At 40.3% G+C, this 23,425-nt stretch overlaps 1 protein-coding gene across 20 annotated transcripts in view; it reads left to right on the plus strand.

Annotated features, from left to right (window-relative positions):
• The window catches only part of PHF21A (PHD finger protein 21A), a 213,343-nt gene that overhangs the window by 30,846 nt on the left and 159,072 nt on the right, over positions 1–23,425 (plus strand). For 18 of the 20 annotated variants that reach the window (XR_011968918.1, XM_072617697.1, XM_072617708.1 and 15 more), the window contains exons 4-5: positions 1,713–1,755; positions 11,962–12,094. Coding sequence is in view for 19 of the 20 variants with exons in the window: in XM_072617697.1 (XP_072473798.1) it covers positions 12,041–12,094 (54 nt within the window). In the remaining variant the exon portion in view is untranslated. Of the gene's footprint in view, positions 1–1,712; positions 1,756–3,607; positions 3,701–11,961; positions 12,095–23,425 lie in introns of all 20 variants that reach the window. The other 2 variants (XM_072617700.1, XM_072617705.1) reach the window with 1 other exon arrangement.

The following is a 23,425-nucleotide window of genomic DNA, read 5'->3' on the forward strand; positions in this document are numbered from 1 at the left end:
CGCCTCCAGTGTAGAAGATTTAAGTAATTTAGTATTAACAGATCGTCAGAAAGATAACTTTTAACGAAGATACCCTTGAATTTGTATAAAGTGCATTCAAGAAAAATGTGTATTTTAGGTTAGAAAATTAGGGCGAAACGAAAGGTACTTCTTGCTGATGGACTTAAAGGCGGCTCTCTCTGCCCTTGACATCAGCGCGGCGTAAAGGGCCCGAAGAGCCGCACAAAATTAGCGCAACTTGTAGGAGCTGGAAGTGGAAAAAACAAGTTCACAGCCTGAGAGCAGAGAGGCAGCGATTCACACATCCCGAGTTTTCTTCTGGCTGGGCTGCTCACGAGGGACGTGGCTGAAGGAAAGGCTGTTGTTTGCTTCAATTTCAGAAATGAAAAATGAGACACTGAAGAGGTTTAAATTGTGTGTGTGTGCGTGTGCTTGTGTGTGCGTGTGTGTGCGTGTGTGTGTATGTGTGCGTGTGTGCGTGAGTGTGAGTGCGTGTGCGTGTGTATGTGTGCGTGTGTGTGAGTGCGTGTGTGTGCATGTGTGTGCGTGTGTGTGCGTGTGCGTGTGTGTGTCTGTGTGCGTGTGTGTGAGTGTGCGTGAGTGTGTGTGTCTGTGTGTGCATGTGTGCGTGTGTGTGAGTGCGTGTGTGCGTGTGTATGTGTGCGTGTGTGTGAGTGCGTGTGTGTGCATGTGTGTGCGTGTGTGTGTGCGTGTGTGTGTCTGTGTGTGTGCGTGTGCGTGTGTGTGAGTGTGTGTGTCTGTGTGCGTGTGTATGTGTGCGTGTGTGTGCATGTGTGTGCGTGTGCGTGTGTGTGTGTGCGTGTCTGTGTACGTGTGTGTGTGCGTGTGTGTATGTGTGCGTGCGTGTGTGTGTCTGTGCGTGTGCGTGTCTGTGTGTGCGTGTGTGTATGTGTGCGTGTGTGTGCGCGTCTGTGTATGTGTGTGTCTGTGTGTGCGTGTGTGCGTGCGCGTGTGTGCATGTGTGTGTGCGTGTGTGCGTGTATGTGTGCGTGCGTGTGTGCGTGTGTGTCTGTGTGTGCGTGTGTGCGTGTGTGTGTGCGTGCGTGCGCGTGTGTGTGCATGTGTGTATGTGCGTGTGTGCGTGTGTGTGTGCGTGTGTGCGCATCTGTGTATGTGTGCGTGTGTGTGCGTGTGTGTCTGTGTGTGCGTGCGTGTGCGTGTGTGTGCGTGCGCGTGTGTGTGCATGTGTGTGTGCGTGCGTGTGTGTGTGTGTGCGTGCGTGAACTTGGAATCTGTCTTTAATTCATCATGTTACAGATTTTAAAATCTTAAATTAGTTGCATGCAAATACTGATAAAAGTCAGTTCCCATCTTGTATATTCAGAAGATTAGAGGAGAGCGAGCGTCAGCTTAGATTTACCTGTGCTGTTTTAATAGTTTTCTTTTAAATCATAAAGGCACAAGCAGGGTCACTAGTTGGAGATGAGGCTGGGTGCACTCGTATGTTTTTATTTGTTTTATCTGACTAAAGGGGCATAAGCCATATTCTTTTCCTTAGTGCTTTCTGGGATAAAGAAACACTCCACTGCTTATTTGATTTTTCTTAATGAATTAGAAAGAAGGAAGTTTTAAAGTTTTGTTGCATGTTTTTCTTCTCCACATCAGGCGCTGCTCATTAAGCCTCAAACTGTGGCTTTCATATCAGGAGTCTGTGCTGCAGCCTAATTTTTTCTCTCATTTTTCTGTGACAGGGGGACCAGAGAGCTGAAGGAAAGTGGGCTTTTCTGTAACTTGGTAAGTATTGCTGATGGGTAATAATCCAATATATTTGGTGTATTTTTGTAACGACCTTTCTCCCAGAAATGAAGCTTTGCTGTTTGCACTGAGCGAAAGCCAATTCTTGTCTTATTTTACATGGCCATCTCTCAGATGTACCTGGCATGCTGCTATATTTGATAACTTGTTAAAATGTAAAGGTCTTCTCTGCCAAAGATGTCTTTAATGTAACAGTTAAGCTTGAGAATTGAAAAGTCAGAAAATTGAAAAGTTAAGGTCTCCATTGTGTTTGGATTATGTAATGTGCTGTTAAATGCAAGGGCCTTAATTTATGTGCAGAGTGGCTCAGTTAATGTAACTGTGGGACTTGGAAATTCCTGCCTCTTAAGCATTTACGTTCTTTACTTTGTGTTGCATTGGCCCCATCTACAGCGTTGAACCTCTGAGTGCTCCTACTTGTGTTGTGTTTAATGAAGGAAAGTTTGAAGGAAAAAAGAAGAAAAAAGTAGTGGTATATATCTTTTAATAAAAACTTTTTAAAAAAATCTACTTAAATTTAAAAAAACCTTTTAAGTCACCGTGTAATTAGCTTTTGGGATGTCTAATTTAAGACTTTATGATTTGTGTAGGACAGTTTGGTGGCTAAGCAGCAAGTGAATATCAGCTCCTTTTGGAGAATACATTTTGACCCTCCCTCCCCCCAAATCTTGGGCTTCCACAGCCAGTAATCCAGTCAGGAATGTCAGACCTTTGACAGTCTGCTGACAGTCTCGCTTTTTACTTTCTGTTAAATGGTGAGTGGCTTAATACAAAAGTTGGAGGCCTCCTTTAAGCTTGTAGAGTGCCACTCTGTCCCAAGTGTGGTGCTTTGAAAGTAGAAGGAAGAGTAACCACTGTGATATATCCTTAATGACTGTTATCTCATGAAATTTTTCTTTAACTTTGAATCTTCTTTTTAGTAGTGGTGATGGGTTGTGCTAAGGGAAATACATCCTTTTACCCTTGCAGTTAAGGGTGTATATTTTGTAAGGTCGCCAGGCTTTGCAGTGCAGCCAGTGGTCACGGAACAGCCTTTCACTTAGGAGTGAATCACCCTGAGACCTTTTCCGTGCTAGAATTACATTCTAATTCATTGCTTTCCAGCTCTTTCCATCATGTGGCATACAGGTACTTTTTATCTTCCATGTACCTCTTGGGGTGGAAGGTGCCCCATGTCTAGTAGTAAAAGTTGATGCACAATCTTCAGGTTGGTTGGTGTGCTTTTGACTGTACGCTTAGCTCCAATCAGGTAGCTGCAGAAAAGAGAAGAATGCCTCTATCACAGGATTCAGGACCAGTGTTGGCCCAGGAAGTGAGACTGAGGAGCTGCTATTACAACTATTACTCTGAGTAGTAATTATTCACAGCCAAGATAAGGGCTGAGTTGGATTCTCTTCTAACAATGAAGGGAGGGTATGACTTGATGGGAGGTGGGGGTGGAGGTGAGAAAGTGGAAAGAGAAGGAGGTTGGAGGGGAAGGTTTGGTTTGCTGGGATTCATCACTGAGGACTTTCTAGTAAAATAGTGTGATATGGAACAATTCAACTAGCTGAGTTGTTTTTGATCACTGTCTGGCTCTGCCATTTACAGCTCTAAATCTGAAGCATGGTATTTCTATCATAACTGACTTTCAAATCAAGAGTGAACATTCTGTTGTTTTCATAGTATTTTTTGTGTACTCTAGAACTGTATCAGAATATTTGAAATATTAAAAAATTGCTAAATGATAAATGTAGCAATCATATGAAAAGATAACATAATGAAATGAGTGTTGACCGTAAAGTAAATTGGGATCCAAATTCATGTCCTACCTTTGACACTTTACTCCCAGTATTGACTGTGGGCAAGTTTCTGAACCTGAACCTTCTTCCTCACCTGTAACATGAAGATAGTCATACCTGGAGGACCTACCTCACAATGCATTGTAAGGACCCAATAAGTTAGTATGTACAAAATACTTTGTAAACCTTAAAGTGTTATATAAATGTCAGTTATCATTATTCAGTCTTTTTATGTTGTTTTATTAAGACATTGGTACAGTGAGGATTATTTAAGTCTTTCATAGTAATAATAACTAATGACCAGATCATCCCAAGAGCTTTTACAGATGAAACTGGATGGAGGACAACGTTTCCAGTGCTTCTTAACCTTATTGTATAATTCACCCATTTCACAGTTTGGTGAAGCCTTTGGCTTCCTCCTCAGAATCAAGTTTTAGATGCAAAAAAACTTTGCATAGGATTACAAAGGAAAGCAATTATATTGAAATACAGATGTAATTTTTCCCTTCCATATTAATGTACCTTCCTGAAATTAATGCACAGACCCCAGGGTAAGAACCCTTGAAATACATAGAAAAAGTGGGAATAATTCACGAGTGTTTCCGTAACAATCCATTCTAGCCACTAACGACAGTAGAACTATCATATTTGAATTCATAACTCCTCAGTACCCAGGCTGTTGTATGAAAAGACAGAAATGTCATTTAGGAACATGGAACTGAGAAGAACAACTGGATGTTAGACCAAGGACATACGTAAGAAACTGTGCTTGAGGTAATACAATTTAGAAAGCATCAAGGCTGATTTTTGAGATACTTCAGTGAGGGGAAAACATCAAATAATTGTGAAAAAAATGAATGACATTGTTACTCTCCTCCCCCCCCCCCCAAAAAAAAATAAACAGGAGGACATTAGTAACTCATATTCAATTCATGTGGCTACTTTCCATTTCTGTAAAATCTTCAAGCAAAGATGTCCTGGATGAAAATATGAGTTGTGTATAGATATACTTACATAAACCATTTTCTGCAGTAGACCACATCTTTGCAGTAACACAATTTGAGAAATGTGGAGGCTACAAGATCTTGTTATGTGTTTTGATTTTTTAAAAGTTGCTTTCCAATAAGTTGTCTCCTATGCATGTGGTCAAGATTATATAGGTTTTTTTGATAGAGGCAGCCACAGAAATGTACCTTGGTTTTCTGATTACCAGTATCAAATTAGGCATAAAACTTGGAGACTCCTGTCATAGAATACAGAATCCAAATTGGAGTGAAATTTCCTCTAGATTGTGAGGTCTTCCAGGTGTTCAGGTTTATTTTTGCTCTTGTGCTCATTGAATAAGCTTTGCAATAATACAGGGCCTTAGTTCATGACCGTTTAAGAGCTTTGGCCTGACAATCCACACAGGAAAAGCCAAATGGATGAAAAATCCTATTATCCAGACTCTGAAATATAGTTATATAGACAATTCATTAAGTTTGACCTCCAGCAACTATACCTTGGATTGGCTCTGCATATGAGCAGTGAGCTTCCTTTAGAATTGGATTAAGAAGAAAGGAGCTTTGTTTGCATGTGGAAAATTAGACATCACTTTCATTAATTCCAGGAGGCTCCCAGACAAACCTCATCTTTTTTTAAGCTTTAGTGTTTTCCATTTGGTACGTAACTGTGAAGTGAAGTTTGAATGTGAAGTTTGAATGCGAAGTTTCAGAAAGCACAACTCCGATGGGCTGGACATGTTGTTTGAATGCAAAAGGTATGCTTGCCAAAAAGATTATTTTATGGAGAACTCACATGGGGCAGGCGATCACATGGTGGTCAGAAGAAGCCATACAAGGACACTCTCAAAGTCTCTCTCAAGAACTTTGGATTTGACTGTGCAACATGGGAGACACTGGCACAGGACCATTCAGCGTGGCGTGCCCACATCAGAAAGGGCACTGCGCTCTATGAGCAAGGCAGAATTGAGACAGCACAAAGTAAACGTAGGATGTGCAAATTTGGAGTATCCACCCCAAATATTAGGCTATCTGTGCCCAACCTGTAGTAGAGCATTCTGAGCTCATATTGGTCCGATCAGCCACAGTTGGGCACATTGAAACTTCATTTTATCTTGGTGATGATGTTTTAGGCCTTTTCAAGAACGAAGGATAAGAACAACAATGAAAACAAAACAACTGTAAAGTATGAGGCAGTCTTCAGAGAACCCAAAAGACAGTGGAAAGATGCATGACGACACAAGTATAATAGACTTGTAGGATGTTACCTGGGATTTTCAAGATGTAGTATAAGAAGTATTAGCCATATGTGTGATTGGAAAGGAGGCAGGCCAGTCACATAGTAAAAAGATGAAATTCCAGAAGGATAGCCTGCACTGGTACCTACACATATACAAACAAAGGCCAGAGGAAGGTCTCTCTGGAGGACTTGTGTGAGGAAGAGTGACATGACCGTGGCCCAGTGAGGAAGCATGGCCTGAATCTAAGGAGAAGTATTGGAGCACACAGTGTTAATGAGGAAGCATAATAATAACAGCCCATTTACATAATAGCACTCAAACACTTGACTGAAACCCTGTAAAGAGGCAGTCTAAGTATGATTAGGTCCTGCTATCCCTATTAAGGCTCTGTTCCGTTTCTCAGCCATCTTTCTACGCTAGGTCTGTATCAGCCAGGACCCTGGCATACACAGGAGGGCCTGCTGCGCAGGTTCTTAGATCTGCTTTTCTAAAATGAAAGCAACTTTTGAGTTGACTTCTTCTCAGGCCTCCTTCCCAGTGTCTCTGCAGCATTTGATGTTGCTGACCACTCTCTTTCATTCTCTGGGTTTGCAGAGAAAACTATGTCCTGTTTCTCCTGCTTGTTGCACTGCTCCTCCCCAGTCTCTGCTGATTTAACATGCCCCCATTGTTACTGTTAGTGTAGCCCATAGTTCTATCCTAGGCCCTCTTCTTCAGTCTTTGCAGCATCATTACTCATGACTTTTAATTATCTCTTCCAGTCATTCCTCTTCTTTCTCTCCATCCAGTCTCAGTCTTTAGCCTGAGTGCCATTCCCACTCATGGGGTGGGAAAAGTGATTCTGGGGGGCGGAGCCAAGATGGCGGAGTAGAAGGACGGACATGTAGAAGCTCTCCCCCCATAGCCCATAAAATACCTGTAAAAAATGACTCTACACCAATTCTAGAGCAGCAGAAGCCACAGACCAACAGAGTGAAAGAGATTTCCTGCCCAAGACAGCCTGGAAGGCTGACAGAAAGGTCCATCACACTAAGCTCCGAGCAGAGCGCAACCCACTGAGAGCAGCCCAGCCTTAGCCTTGCAGCACTGACAGGACTGGAGCAGGCTTCAGGGTGTGGAATCACGGGGAGTAGCTGTGGTTCCCAGATTTCTTAGCCCACAAATTCCAAAGACAGCTTCAAAGGTCAGTGAGAAAGCTCTTTCACCTGAGTGAGAAGGGAACTGGTCTGGCCCTAGCTCCAGTTCCAGGGTGGCGGCAGCCACTATGGTGGCAGCATCCATTTTTGGAGCCCTCGGCCTAAAGACCCTGGGGGAATTGAGTGACTGAGCTGGGTTTCAGTCCTGAGTGGCAATCCTGGGGTGAGGAGGAGCACTGGCTTGGTAGACCTGGTGGAGGCTCTGGAAAGGGAATTCTACTTGCAGATCATGGGCAGAAAAGCTTGTGGTTGCTCCCAGACCAGAGTGCAGGACAAGAGAGGAGTAAACTCCTCTCTTATGATTGTGCCACCTTGGAGGAACCGAGAACTTACAGGTCCCTGAAGTATATCCTCCACTTGACAAAGGACTCAAAAGTCAAGTAACTGGCTGGGAAAATGCCCAAAAAAGGGAAAAAAAAATAAGACTATAGAAGGTTACTTTCTTGCTGAACAGGTATTTTCTTCTATCCTTTTGGATGAGGAAGAACAAAGCATACCATCAAAGGAAGACATAAAAGTCAAGGCTTCTGCATCCAAAACTTCCAAAAAAGTATACAATGGTCTGAGGCCATGGAAGAGTTGTAAAAGAATTTTGAAAATCAAGTAAGAGAGGTGGAGGAAAAATCGGGAAGAGAAATGAGAGAGCTGCAAGAAAATCGTGAAAAACCAGTCAACAGCTTGCTAAAGGAGACCCAAAAATATGCTGAAGAAAATAACACCTTTAAAAATAGACTAACCCAAATGGCGAAAGAGGTCCAAAAAGCCAAAAAGGAGAAGAATTCTTTAAAGAGCAGAATTAGCCAAATGGAAAAGGAGGTTCAAATGGTCACTGAAGAAAATAGTTCTTTAAAAATTAGAATGGAGCAGATGGAAGCTAATGACTTTATGAGAAACCAAGAAACTACAAAACAAAACCAAAACAATGAAAAAATAGAAGACATTGTGAAATATCTCACTGGAAAAACAACTGACCTGAAAAATAGAACTAGGAGAGACAATTTAAAAATTATGGAATTACCTGAAAACCACGATCAAAAAAAAGAGCCTAGACATCATCTTTCATGAAATTATCAAGGAAAACTATCCTGATATTCTAGAACTAGAGGGTAAAATAAATATTGAAAGAATCCACCAATCACCTCCTGAAAGAGATCTGAAAAAAAAAGCTCCGAGGATTATTGTAGCCAAATTCCAGAGTTCTCAAGTCAGGGAGAAAATATTGCAAGCAGCCAGAAAGAAACAATTCGAGGATTGTGGAAATACAATCAAGATAACACAATATCTAGCAACTTCTACATTAAGGGATCAAAAGGCTTGGAATATGATATTCTAGAAGTCAAAGGAACTAGGATTAAAACCAAGAGTCACCTACCCAACAAAACTGAGCGTAATACTTCAGGGGAAAAAGTGGTCTTTCAGTGAAATAGATGACTTTCAAGCATTCTTCATGAAAAGACCAGAGCTGAATAGAAAATTTGACTTTCAAACACAAGAATCAAGAGAAGCATGAAAAGGTAAACAGAAAAGAGAAATCATAAGGGAGTTACTAAAGTTGAACTGTTTACACTCCTACATGGAAAGATAATGTTTGTAATTCTTGAAACTTTTCTCAGTATTTGGGTAGTTGGAGGGATTATACACACACACACACACACATATCTAAAAAAATAAAATTAAGGGGTGAGAGAGGAATATATTGGGAGGAGAAAGGGAGAAATGGAATGGGACAAATTATCTCTCATAGAAGAGGCAAGAAAAAACTTTTTCAATGGAGGGGGAAGGGGGGAAGGTGAGAGGGAAGAAGTGAAGCTTACTCTCATCACATTTGGCTTAAGGAGGTAATTACATGCACACTCAATTTGGTATGAAAATCTATCTTACACTACAGGAAGGTAGGGGAGAAGGGGACAAGTGGGGTGAAAGGGATGATAGAAGGCAGGGCAATGGGTGGAGGGAGTAATTAGAAGTAAACACTCTTGGGGAGGGACAAGGTCAAAAGAGAATAGAATAAATGGGGGCAGGATAGGATGGAGGGAAATATAGCTAGTCTTACACAACATGACTATTATGGAAGTCTTTTGCATAACTACACATATACAGCCTGTATGGGATTGCTTGTCTTCTCAGTGAGGATGGGTGGGGAGGGAGGAAGGGATAGAAGCTGGAACTCAAAGTTTTAGGAAGGAATGTTGAGAATTGTTTTTGCATACAACTGAGAAATAAGAAATACAGGTAATGGAGTATGGAAATCTATCTTGCCTTACAAGAAAAGAGAGAAGATGGGGATAAGAGAAGGGAGGGGTGTGATAGAAGGGAGGGCAGATTGGGGGAAGGGGTAATCAGAATGCACAGTGTCTTGGGGTGAGGGGAGAGGAGAGATGGGGAGAAAATTTGGAACTCAAAATCTTATGGAAATGAATGTTGAAAACTGAAAATAAATTAATTTTTAAAAAAGTGATTCTATTCATTCAGAAATACAAGGTAAACTCATTTTGATTGATCATAATGAAAAGATCCTAGCTTTAGTGCCTTTTGACTCTGAATAGAGAATTTCAAGGTGAAAAAGCTCCCTCTCTGAGGGTAGTTTCATCCTTTTTTCCCCCACTCCCAGTCTTAGAAAGTTTCCTAGGCACTGAGAGATTGTGTGGCTTTCCCATGGTCTCACAACTAGCGTGTGTGTCAAAAAGTGGAAATGTGATCTCAAGTCTTCTTGGGGTCTAAGGTCATGGCTCTCTGTCTCTCTCTCCCTCCCTCCCTCCCTCCCTCTCTCCTCCTCACTAGTCCATGCTGTGTGTCTGTTTCTCTCAGTGTAGATTTTAAAGTTGAGATTGTACAATCTTATCAGCTAAATGGCAATGTTAAACAACTTCAGTAAAAAAAGAGTAGTTTAGGCATCTTGATTGGTGCTACTTAGTTTTTTGAAAGTGATATGCATCGGCTTTATCATGGAGAGTAATATTTGCATAATCAGACAAATGTTTGCGTCAGATGATAAAAAGCACCATGCCTTAATACATGGAACCTGTGCTGTGACCTTAACCCATCACATTTATTACTTTTAAAATATTAAAAACGGTCGAACTAGAACTCCTTTTGGAACAAATTACATTTACAAATTGTCTAATGAATTTAGTAAGGAGTACATTTCTTTGTTATACAATAAGCAGACCAAAATAAAATGAGTTATTTAAATTTAAAACGTTTTTACTTTTAAAGGGTTCCACTCCTAATGTTTTGGTCTTGTGGCTGTTAAGAACATTTGTATTTATTTTTTTCACTAGTCAGAGAAGGAGGATGATATAGGAAAAAGAGCCCTGGGTTTGGAGTCAGCGGACCCAGGTTCAGATATGCGCCCTCTGCCCCTTACTCCTGGGGGGACTTGGGTGCTCTACCTGCCTTCTCTGGGCCTTGGCTCCTCCTTTACAAGAAGAAAGTGTTGAAGGAGATGGTCTCCAAAGCCTTCCAGCTCTGATCAGTGCTGCCTGAGGGGGAGACTGCTGGGTCTCTTTTGGGGGAAAGGATCTGGAATGAACCTCCTACTCCCTCTTAGTTTGTGGCACTCTTACTTGCCTTTTAAAACCATTTCTTTTGTTTCTAATGAGATGAGTGCTTGGCATTTACAGCCTTTGCCAAGTGAAAGTCCCTCCCTGTGTTTTTTCTCAGAAGCAGGCAGCATGAGCTCCAGGCTTCATGAAGCCAGGCTTGTCATAGACATGCAGGACCTCCATGTTACGCCCGACTTTTTCCATTGCCAAGAAATGCATTGGGCCACATGAAATTTGCTGATGGCTCCTTCACCTTTTTCTCCACATTTTAAAAATTGCTGTTTATTTTTAGTACACATAAATTGAGCTGGTTGATAGTTCACTCATTAGTGTGGTGGTAATTGCTACTATCAGTATAGAAGAAAGTGAACTTTGAGGGAGTCAAGGCTTTTTTTAATGGATATTTCTGACCTTTAAGATCAGTTAGTTCCATAGCCATATTGTACAAATGAGGAAACTGAGAGTCTAAATTACTTTGCCAGAAGTCACACACATAGTAGTGAAGTGGTAAAGACAGAATTAAAATCTGGGTTCTTTCACTTCAGAGTCAATACCCCTTCTGTACCACATACTATCTCTTCTTCCTCAGCTCTAGTGTAGAACTTGGGTCAGTAGAAAATGTTACAGAAACATTTTTAGTTAAATTTCAAAATTTATTTTCAAAGAAAACCCAAAAATACAACCTCAATTTTTGGTTAAGATAAAACTTTTGATTTTCTGTATATTTAATTAAAATATCAAGTTAAAAGGGAACCATGGAATATTAGTTTGAGCCCCTTTAGTATTGAAAGTGATCAGATTTTTAAAAATTGACTATTACACATATTCAGCAGTCTTTGTATAATTTTTTAACATCTTAAATCAATATCTTAGTGGTTCTAGCAATTTCATATGCGTATAGTTGTTCTTAAGTTCTGGACTTTAGAAGTATCTGCGCAGCAGTGTTCTTTTGTCTCTTTTATTAGCGGAGTTTCCCTTTCATCCAACTGTGACCCTCCTCTCTTTCTAATCTCTCTGCCAAACACCTTACCTCTATGAAACTGTTGAATGGATGACATTTTTTCCCCCTGTCCTCACAAATAGAAATGCATAAAAGCTTCCCATTTCTGAGCTGGCCTTGCCCAGATGACAGTATTTTGAAGTTTGCTTAATATAGTGTTTAAGTGCAGGGAGAAAGACTACCATTAATGACTGGAAGTGTTGAAACAAGTGTATTGAGCACTGTGATGTTCACAGGAATCAATTCAGTAGTTCATAGGAATCCATTCCACCTACACGCCATTTATTTTTAACTTTTAGGAAAGTTAATGTTAAGTATGGAGTTTATCCCCGGTTAGGCAGGTTTGTGTTTGGAGCCTTTATACTATTACTGTCAGTATTTTTCCATATTAAATGTAATGGGAAGATTTCATGATCTGCAGTGAGAAGACATCACTTTGAAGAAGGCTGAAGACATCGTAGAATTAGCAGAAACATTCGAAGAAGTGGAGAAGTTGGAGGATGGAGTTGCAGACTCTACAGGAGGCCCTTAAAGTGGAAATTCAGGTTCATCAGGTAAGTTCTGTTCTTGGGTGTTTTTTTTCTCCATAGGACATTATCGTGTAATAGCCATTTTAACAGCCAGCCCCTTTCTGTTGCATCTGTTTTTAGATATTAGTCATGAGTTGTGTTATTCCACTATTAATATCACTAAGCAGATTCAGTGATCTGAAATAAATCTGTATTAATCACCTTGGATGGGTAACACAGTGAGCTAGTAGAATCAATACATAGAAGGAGCCTACAGTGAGAAAGCATCTGACCAAAGAGCTGCTCCCGGGAGGATGGGAATGACTTGGAGTGACTTGCTTAAAAAGCAGCACAGGTGCAGTTTTGTGTAGGCTCGAGTTGGAATCAGCATCAGAGTGTGGCTGTCCAAGAGAGGCTCCTCCACTCTTAAGCTGCTTTACCAAGCGTCTGGTTTCCAGGCCTCAAGACTGTGCTGTGGCCTGGTCAGAACACATGCAGAGTGTTGTGAAAAGGAGCACTGATGGGCAACCAGTATCTCACCCATCATCAGAGAGAGCATTTTGGCAGAATTGGGCGTGCTGAGCCTGGAAAAGAAAGGACTTAGGAGAGGGGTACCAGACAACTGTCTCTCAATATTGAAAAGGCTGACAAGTACCAGATGGGGCAGACATATTTCCTGTGGTTCCAGGGGCAAAAGTCAGCAGTGCCAGGAAGACACAAGACTTTGGCTCATTACAAGGAAGAACTTCGGAGCAGTTAGAGCTACTTTAGAGATGTCGTACACTTGTCAGATGACGGGGAGTGAATGTTCTTTACTGCCAGTACAGATGAGCTGAAAGAGATATTGTTGGAGATATTGTTGCGGGGTCTCCCCCCTCTTAAGACTCCATGATCCCAAGCTTCTCTTGCAGAAAAAGGGAGCTGAAGATTGTTCCCAGTTACTAAAACATTTGATAACTGGCTAAAATGTCTAAAGGTGAACTTTTCTAGATGCTTCAGGATATCTGAAGGATCGAGTTTATGTGGAAAAATGTTACATGCAATTTTATTAATTGGGAAAATATTTAACTCTAGTCCCAAGTTTGATGATAGTCTTAGTCATCAAGCAACTCCATTTCATGTTCCCAAAACCTTGATTAGGTTAAATAAAAAGTGCCATTGTATTTCACAGGTATGTTTGAATTTCGCAAGTTTGGTATTTTTCACCAGGAAGTCAGACTGAGTAAACTTTCTTAATATGTTTATAGCTCTAAAAAGGTCTACCTTAAACTACCAAATAATTAGCCCTTACAAGATAAAGCCCGAGATCAGGAATGGCCCTGTTTTAGGTACTAGCTGGATCTTGTACTTGTGCTCCAAAACATGTTACATCAGATCCCTTTATCATCTAAAGATGGAGTCTCTCAGCGCGCTGTCAGTGCGAGTTCACACTTACGTTGCACTTTAGGGTTATGGAACTTGGCCTCCATTCTCTCATTTGAAAGGTAACCACTAGCTGTGCAGTTAGGAAGAAAACTTTTTAAAAAAATTCTCATAGAGAGCTCGCTGTTTCTTTTCAGAGCAGCCTTGAACTTCTGAAAATGATCAGGGTAGCCATAATCACTAGTTTGGTCAGGTGACCTAGAACCAGACGGGGTGAGCACTTAGAAGAGAATCTTCAAGGAATGCTAAGAAAAAAAAATAGCATTACAGGAAGTAGCCTTAGTAAAAATTGAGCTCAAGTGGGCCTTTGCTTGTATTGGGCTCCTCCTGAAAGTTTCTACTTTGGAATGAGAGATAATGGATATCGGGTAAGCTGTCACGACAATCAGTGTCCCAGGTAAGATCTGGTTTGGATGAATGCAGTCAGCCTCCTTAATTGGTTCTCTTTGTGGCTGTGAGATTCACTGTCTTTCTTCCCCTTTTGACCTAAATAGCTGCTGCTGCTGTGGTGCTTTTAGACTCAACAGTAGCCAGAGAACTGGCTGCTGTACACGGATAGGTCCCCAGTATTTGCCTTTTCTATGTGCAGCCACTACTGGTGACTCAAGTCAAGAACAGATTTGAGTAGTCTTGAATGCAGAGACTTCTGGGTGTATCAGATAGATAGATAGATAGATAGATAGATAGATAGATTTTTGTTTGGCCTTAAATCTGGTACCACTAAGAGAGGATCAATCCACAAATATTGATTTATTAAGCAGCACCTAGAATGTGCCAGGCCCAGTGTTTTATACTAGTAAGCTGAAAGTATGCCATTATTCTGGTTTAGTTACATTGGAAGACCTCAGTTCTCATCAACTGAGGAAGATGCAGTTCAGCCTCAGGGCTAAAATGGAACTCTCTGAATAAAAATATTTTAAAAGATGATTTGATACATTTCAGAATTTGATTGTGGAGAGAGTATATTTTAGATACCTGGATTTGCACTGTTGAGGCGTTGTACATGATCTATGCTAAAATGTTTGTGGAATCAGTGCCTCGGTTCATCATAGATGAGGATAGCATGCCTGTCCTGGGCAGATGTCATTCTTGTGCCTTTTTTTCTGAACTGTTTTCATGAATTGTTCTAGTAGACACTTAGGGCAAGTACTATTTAAAACTTTTAGAATATATCCTTCCGTTGAGATGGAGAAAGGGTATTGAATAAATCTTTAAGATAAAAACACTTGAAAGACTATAAATAGGCAATGAAGAAACAAAGCTGTCACTCTTTGCAGATAATATGTTGGCATACTTACTGTATACTTGGATCCTTCTAGAAAATCAACTAAAAAAACTAGTCAAAATAACTAACAACTTTAGCAAAGTTACAGTATATAAAATAAATCCACATAAATCATCAACATTTTTATGAGTGATCAACAAAATCCAGTAGGAAGAGATAGAAAGGGAGAGTCCATTAAAAATAACTGCAGACAGAGTATAAAATACTTCTGAGTCCGCCTTCCAAGACACACCCAGGAACTATATTTGCAAAACACCTTTCACACAAATAGAGACACATCTAAACAACTGGAGAAATATTAATTGCTCATGGGTAGGCTGAGCCAATATAAATGACAGTTCCACTTAAGTTAATTTGCTTATTCAGTGCCATACCAGTCATATTGCCAAAGAGTTATTTTATAGTCCTGGAAAAAATAATAACAGAATTCATCTGGAAGAACAAGAGGTCAAGAATACCAAGGGGATGAAAAAAAAAAAAGTGAAAGAAGGGGTCCTAGTAACACCAGATCTCAGACTATGCTATGGCAGACAGTCATTAAAACAGTCTAGTACCGTGTAAGAAAGAGAGTTGGTGAATTGTTGGAATCTTTTAGGTGCATGTAACAGCAAGGACCCCGATGTACACAGAGGGCCTGCTGTATAGGTTCTTAAATCTGCTTTTCTAAAAGGAAAGCAACTTTGGAGGGGTCAGCAATCTACTTTAATCACATGTATCATTCGCTTAGTTCAGGGGAAAAGCACAGCACCCTAAACTTCAGAAAAAATACAAACAGAGAAATAAAGACCAACACACAGATCCAGCTGTCTGACCATCACATACTTACGTAGTTAGCAGAGAAGGAAGCACCAACATGTGGGTTTTCAAAGCAGAGTCACTTCCACTGAGTAAACCCCAAAACAAAACCTTACCTTGTAGTATATATACACTTTTCAGAGCTAGAGGGCATCACAACCTTTGAAAATCAATGCCTCCTTAGAAATGAACCAAAGAGGTAGACCTTCCTACAAAACAAATCTCCCCTAATCAAGTTTCCTTTAATGGGCAAGCCCATTAATGGGTGGGGATGATCTTTAACTCTCATTAACATAATTAACATTCTAGTACACAATGTATAGAAATAAATAATCATAAGAAACCAGTGTTTGACAAACCCAAAGATGCAAGTTTTTGGAGCAGGAATTCACTATTCAACAAAAACTGCTAGGAAAACGAAAGTAGCTTGGTGAAACTCAGCCTAGACTAACATCTCATACCATATACCAAGGTAAAGTCAAAATGGGTACATGATTTAAATATAAAGGGTGATATCAGCAAATCAGAGGAGCATGGAAAAATGCACTTCCAAGATGTATGGAAGAGGGAAGATTTTTATGGCCAAATGAGCTGGAGAAGATTATAGGAGGTGAATGGATGATTTTGATTACGTTAAATTTTAAATTAGTTCTTGCGCAAACAAAACCAGTGCAACCAAAACAGAAGGAAAACAGAAAACTGGGGAAAGTTTCCCTGATAAAGATCTCATTTCTCAAGTATATGGAGAACTGAGTCAAATTTATAAAAATATGAGCCATTCTCCAATAAATGGTAAAAAACACAAAACAGGCGACTTTCAGAAGAAATCATGTGAAAAATGCTCTAAATTACTATTACTTAGAGAAGTGCAATTCAGAACAGCTGTGAGATAGTACTTCACATCTGTCAGATTGGTTAACATGACAGAAAAGGAGAGCAAATTCTGGGACATGGAAAAACAGGGACACTAATACTCAGTTTGTGGAGTTGTGAACTGGTCCAGCCATTTGGGAGAACAATTTGGAACTACACCCAAAGGGCTATAAAGCTGTGCATACTCTTTGACTCAGCAATACCACCACTAGGCCTGTGTTCCAAAGAGATCCAAGAAACAAGGATCTGTACGTATAAAGTATTTATGTAGTTTTTTGTGGTGACAAAGAATTAGAAATTGAGGGGACGTCAGTCAATTGGGAAATGACTGAACACGTGGTGGCACATGACTGTGATGAAATAGTAATGAGCTGTAAGAAATGACATGCAGGATGGTTTCAGAAAAACCTGGAAAGACTTCTGTGAACTGATGGAAAGCGCAGAGAGCAGAACCAGAACGTGCTACACTGTAACAGCTCTGCTGTTAGTGATAGCTGTGAAAGACGTTGCTACTTTGCTCCAGACAGTGGTCCATGGTAGTTCCAAAGAACTCATAATGAAAAATGTATCCATCTCCAGAGAGAAGTGATGAACTCTTTGGAGCAAATTGAAGCACATTTGTTTTACTTTTAAAATTTTTCTTGCCTTTTTTTTTTTTTTTTTTGCACAGCATGGCCAATATGGAAATGTTTTGCGTGACTTCACATGTGTGATGTGCAGCATGTCGTTTGCCTTCCCAGTAATGGGAGGAGAAGCTGGAGGAAGAGAGATTGTAACTCAGAATTTTTTTGAATGAAAGTTAAAAAAAGATAAAATGATTTGCTATATCCCTTTAGTAGAATAGCATGTATATTACTGAAATGTGAATTAGGTTTAGTAAATACAAGCACCTGCTCTATACGGAGACTGAGACTGAGCCTTATTTTCCAGGCGCTTCATAATTTTGTAAGCTGGATTCAGACAAATGTAATACCAAGTGAAATGTATGAGAATGTTTTAAGCTTAGAGAAAGTTCTTTGGCAAGAGCCCTTCCTCAGGAAGGGTGAGTTCATTAGCGTATCAGGAGAGGTTGAAGAGAATCAGGGAGTGAATGCTATGAGAAAGAAGAGGTGGTGGCCTTGGGACTGAGCACTGAAGGATGGGTGAGGCCTCCATGAGCAGAGCAGGGAAGGGGCAGATCCTTTGCACAAGAAATAAATAGCGTGTACAGTTCCCTAGGAACAGCCATAAAGAGAAGGGCAGATGTGGCCTTGCAGAGGCCATTTGGACTTCACTAGAAAAGGGGGCTAGGAGAAGTATGCTAGTTAAAGAAGAAAATAGATTGAATTTGGGGAAAGGGGGGATATTTGATAGAAATTAAGGAAGAAGACTGAAGGTGGAAAAAGAAGTGAATTAGACCAGTAAAATGAGGAAAGAAGTTAGGTGTGACCATGTGATTGCTCCTAAGAGGGTCCTTTATAGGGGGGAGTTGGCCATAAGAGCTACTATCAGGAATGACAAAGGAATGAAAATAGAGAGAGAAGGGGAAACTTTGAAGTGATCTATATAGAATACAGGATGTCTTTCTGTACCAGAAAGTGTTATCTCAGTCTTGAGAAGTTGTGGGTTCCCCTCCTTAGGAATGTCAAAACAAAACAAAAGCTGGATGACCACTTGTCAGGAATGTTATAGGGCAGCAGCGTCAAACTCAAATAGAAGTGGAGGCCACTGAACTCTCCTGAAGAATCCTTGTGGCTATATATTGGCTTAGAAAACCACGCATTAATGTTATCTGTGTTTTATTGTATTTCTTTTTATTTTGTTAAATAGTTCCCAATTACATTTTAATCTAGTTCCAGCCTCAATCCATAGTGTCTATGGCCTGTGTATTTGACACCTGTGTTGTAGAGGGCATCATTGTTCCTGTTAGAAACATGCTTGACACACAAAAAGGTATCAAGGAAAATTTGTTATAGCAGAGTTCAGAGGAATTGGACACTCTGACCAAAGCTGACACCACGCCTCTTCAGGAGAAGAGAGTGCCTTCTACATTCATTCCCCCTGAATGAATGGGTAGCTCCCAAGTGAGGCTACAGGAAGACTACAATTTGTTCAGACCAATGCAAGCCCTTTTATACTGTTTTGAATTTTGGGCTTCCTGCCACACCATCTATTGTTCATGTGACTTTACATTCTCCTCTCTGATAGGCTTCCCCTACAACATCTCGTCAAGCCTGCATACAAGTCTCTGACTTTTAATTTGACTATGCTAGGTCACAACTGTGATTAACTATCACCACTCAAAGCTGGAAGTTTTTACCCTATGGAAACAGAACTCTTTCCTTGTTTCCCACATCACACATCTGGGTGGGATTATGTCGTCTCTGAGGTTTTGTGATTTTTGTAGTTTGGTCAGCAGAGTTCAGGATGGAATCATGGAATGACAGAGCCTCATTCTTTTAATGGAGCATCTTATGAATAATTTTTTTTCCTGAGGAGAATGCTGGGGTAGTTGCCATCTTTCTTAGTGACACCCATGTAGTTACTTCAGTAAGAGTTAGGTTACAAGTCCCTACAAGAGACTGGTATCAGGCTCAGACTGGGGAAAATTGGAAGCTTGCCCAGCTTCCAGATGGGGTTGAGTTAGGGAATATTGGACTTTAATGGGTAAAGGGCAGATGTGGTTGTGTTGGAGACAAGGCCTATGATTTGCTACTGGAGGTAGGGTAGAATGGGACCCATTTTTCTATCCCGTACATCTCTTGAGTTGTGCCCTCCACCCCAAGATAATTCTCATAAGGTATATAAAGAAACAGTGTGAAATAAAGCTGAATGGGTAAATTGGAATTGGGTTTGGAGGAGAAGGGGAACAAGCATTATTAAATTATTAAAATAATAATATTTCCATAGTGCCTACTTCATGCCTTGCCCTGTGCTGAGCACTTCATGAATATTATCTCATTTGATTTCTACAACAACCTTAAGAACTAGGTGATATCATTATCCTCATTTTACAGTTGAGGAAACTGAGGTCTTTAAGAGTTACTGTAGGACAGAGTCCAGATGGCAGAGTGAGACTCAGCATTTTGGCTCAGCTCACCCACTAACACACCTCTTCCATAGCAGCCTAAAAAATTCACCACACCAAATTCTGATCAGGAGAGCAACCAAATAGTCACAAGGATTCCTTTTTCCAGCCCAGCACTTCTTAGGAAGATATAGAGGTCAGAATACACTGAGGTGGGAGCTGGCCAGGAGTGTAGCAACTGTGAAGGCACAGTGGTAACAGTAGTAGCCTTGGTGGAAAGCATTCAAGTACCCATGGATGGTAACAGGCTGGTACCCCTGGGGCAGTAAGAGATCCTAGAAGTCTCCTGAACCAGCCCTAGGAGTAGGATCCAGTGTCATCTAGCAGCTCTGTCATCTATTACCCAGTTCTAAGGTAGAGAGAAACAGTCATGAGCTGAGGTAATTGAGGCCCTAGTTGTGTATGGAGAAAGGAGCAAGTTCTAAACACTTATCTGTATGTCTCTGAACCCAAGAGCAGAAGTAGGGACTCAGTTCTAACCTTTAGCACAACACACAAGCTTGCAGTGGGATAATTAGGACAGGAAACCGAAACCAAAGTATAGTCAAGCAGTTCATTTGTTCTGAACCTGCAAAACTTCCCAGTGGGCTAACAGTGACTAAGTCTAACAGTGGTCTACTGAAATTCAACCACATAATTCAACAAACCCAAACTTGGATCAGGAACTTAAGAGTTCATATGAGAAGGATAGTAAATAAATCCTCAGGCCACCTTGGAAGCACCGAAAACTTTCAGGCCCCCAGATGGAGCTGTAAAAACAACAGAAGGACATAAAAGTACAAACATCCCCATCCCCATCCCCCTGGAAATGAGCAGAGCCCAACACTAACATAAAGTCTAAAGTCAAGAAGTCAGCTGGAAGAATGCACAAATAAGCAAAAAGAACCTGAACACAAAGAACTACTATAGTGACAGTGACTCAAGACATGATACAGAAGAAGACAATAACTTGAAAACATCTGTAAGGAAGCCTTAAAGAAAAAAATGTAGATGAGACAGAAGCCCAACAAGAATCCCTAGAAGAAATAAAGATATTTGTAAAGAGAGCAAAAAAACCTTATTTTTAATACTAAATAAGAATGGTAGAGGAAAAAATGAGGAAAGAAGTGAGAGCTGTGCAAGAAAGTTATGGAAAGAGAATTAAAAGTGGTACAAAATGTTACTGAAGAAAATAATTTGTTAAAAATGAGAATTGGTCAAATGAGAGCTAATGCCTCCATGAGGTATCAAGAAATGATAAAAAAAGTTAAATGGCTGAAAAAAATAGAAAAAAATTTAAGATAGCTCATAGGAAAAAACTTTTCATAGGAACGTGGATTAAGGAGATATAATTTAAAAATCATTGGGCTACCCAAAAACCACTAAAAAAAAAGCCTAGACATATTTCAAGAAATTGGAAAACTGTTTAGGTAGCTTAGAACTCAGAGAGCAGAATAGAAATTAAAGGAATCTGCTCATCACCTCTTGAAAGAAACTCCAAAATGAAAATTCCCAGGAATATTATTGCTAAAATGTAGAGCTCCCAGATCAAGTAGCAAGCAGAAAAGAAAGAATTCAAGTACCAGGGAACCAGTATCACACAAAATAAGCATCCACCACTATATAGAAACAGAGGGCCTGGAATATGATGTTCTGGAAGGCAAAGGGTCAAGGATTCCAGCCAAGAAGAGCCCTTCCAACAATACTGAGTATCATCCTACAGGGAGAAAATGGGTGTTTAATGAAATAGAAGACTTTCAAGCATTCCTGATGAAAAGATCAGAGCTTAATGGAAATTTTAACATTCAGACGTAGGACTCTTAAGACAGCATAAGAAGGTAAATATGAGGGAGAAATCATGAAGGATTAAACAGCGTAAGCTGTTTACATTCCTATATGGAGAGAAGATAAGTGTAACATCTCAGAACTTTTGTCATCACTAGGGCTCTTAGATGGAATATCATTAGATAGAGGGCCTGGGTGTAATTCTATTATGGTGGGATAATGTCAGAAGAAGATGGAAGGGTGGGAAAGCTGAAGGCATTGAGCGGGGGCAGGATGTTCTCATATATATGGGGTATGCAAGGAAGATTTTATATAAAGGAGACAGAAGTAGAGGGAGGAATGGGCAAGACTTGAACCTCACTCTTTTCTGAAGTAGTTCAAGGAGAAAAATAAACATATTGTGGGGTACAGAGATTCATCTTACCCAGCAAAGAAGCAGAAGGGGAAAGAGATTAGGAGAAGGGAGGATCAAGTGGGGAATGAGAGGGAGTGATCAGAGGCAAAACAGACTCTTGGGGATGGGACAAAGCGAAAAAGAAAAGGATAAGTGTAAGAAAATAGGATGTAGGATATTTGCAGCATAACTGCAAATGTGGATGGGATGAACTCACCCATAAAATGGAATAGTGTGGCAGAATAGTATAGCAGAATTGATTAGAAACTAGAATCTAGCAACATGTTGTTTATAAGAGAAACAAAAGATAGACACAGAGTTAAAATAGGGGACTAGAGCAGAACCTGTTATGTTTTTAACTGAAGTAAAAAATAGGAGTGAAGTCATGATCTTAGAGAAAAGCAAAAGCAGAAATAGACCCTTAAAAGAGACAAAGTGGGAAACTACATTTTGTTACAAGGTATCATACCCTGCATTAATATCAGTACTAAACAGTTATGCAGCAAATGGCATTATATTTAATTCTTTGAGGTAAACTTAAATGAGTTTCAAGAGGAAATAGCCAGTTAAACGATGTTAGTGGAGGATGGGCCTCAATTTATCCCTCTTAGACCTAGATAAATCTGTGCATGAAATAAATAGGAAGCTAAGGAGATGGGTGGAATTTTAGAAAAGTTAGATCTGCTGGACCTCCAGAGAATGTTGATGGGCAGTAAAAAGGAGCATGCCTATTTTTCATATATGTGGCACATTCAGAAATATTGACCATGTATTAGGGCATAAACACCTCAAATTTAAATAAAGGAACGCAGAAATGTTAAATACAGATGAAGAAATTTAGGCAAGCAGATTCAATGATTTACTCATGGTTCCATAGCTAGGCTTGATTTGAACTTGGGTCTTCCTGACTGCTGACTCAGTGCTCATTCTTCTGCCCCACCTAGTTGTCTTGAATTCCTAGGAAAGAACTTTTCCTTTTTATATTCAGTGAATCCTGAGAATTAACATGATGACAAAGCTTAAATCTTATGAAACCTGGAGGTAGTCACTTACAATACCAACTTGCCTAACTAATTATTTCTCATCAGAAGTTCAGCTCATTGTCTTCAGCATGGAAAAAATAAATTTACATCTTTCTTCCCAAGAGGATTCTTTTAAAATCATCAATTGTGCCCATTTTTTTTCAGTTCTGAAGCTTTGGGGCTGTTTGCTGGGAAAAAAAGGATTTTGTCCCCTAGAATCAAAGCCAGTTTCTTAGCCCTCCTAGTTTCTTTGCTGTTCAGTTAAACACCAACTAAGGATGCTGTAGGATTTCCTTTCCCTCTTAAAAGGGTCATAAGAGGAAAAGGTCAAAGGGCTTCTCTCCTTGAGTTGTGTCCAGCCTCAATCATTGGGGGAACATACCCATGTAACATTTGGTTTCAGCTGCTTACGGGACTGGGATTTGTATAGATTCTGCAATCTGCAACCATCTCAGTCTAGCAAAGGGGCCAGTGCTTGTTGTGTTGACGTAGAATCCAGGAGGACCACTCTTCTAAGTTACTTCAGCTCTTGGAAATCTTGTCTGGACACAAGAAGAAAACAGAGCAAGTCTGAGTGGTTGAGATGGGAATTGCTGAGTCCAGGGTGGAGCATGACCTGTGTGCTGTACCCCAGTGTCTCACTCAGAACCTAGTCACTCTTATTTTAGAAGTTTGTCTAACAAGCTCCATTCTCACCTCCAAGCTGATTAAAAGGATAATCTTTGCAGGAGCAAACGTCACAGCAGCAAAAAGT

This window comes from Notamacropus eugenii, chromosome 6 (assembly GCF_028372415.1).
Source record: "Notamacropus eugenii isolate mMacEug1 chromosome 6, mMacEug1.pri_v2, whole genome shotgun sequence".
NCBI lineage: Eukaryota > Metazoa > Chordata > Mammalia > Diprotodontia > Macropodidae > Notamacropus > Notamacropus eugenii.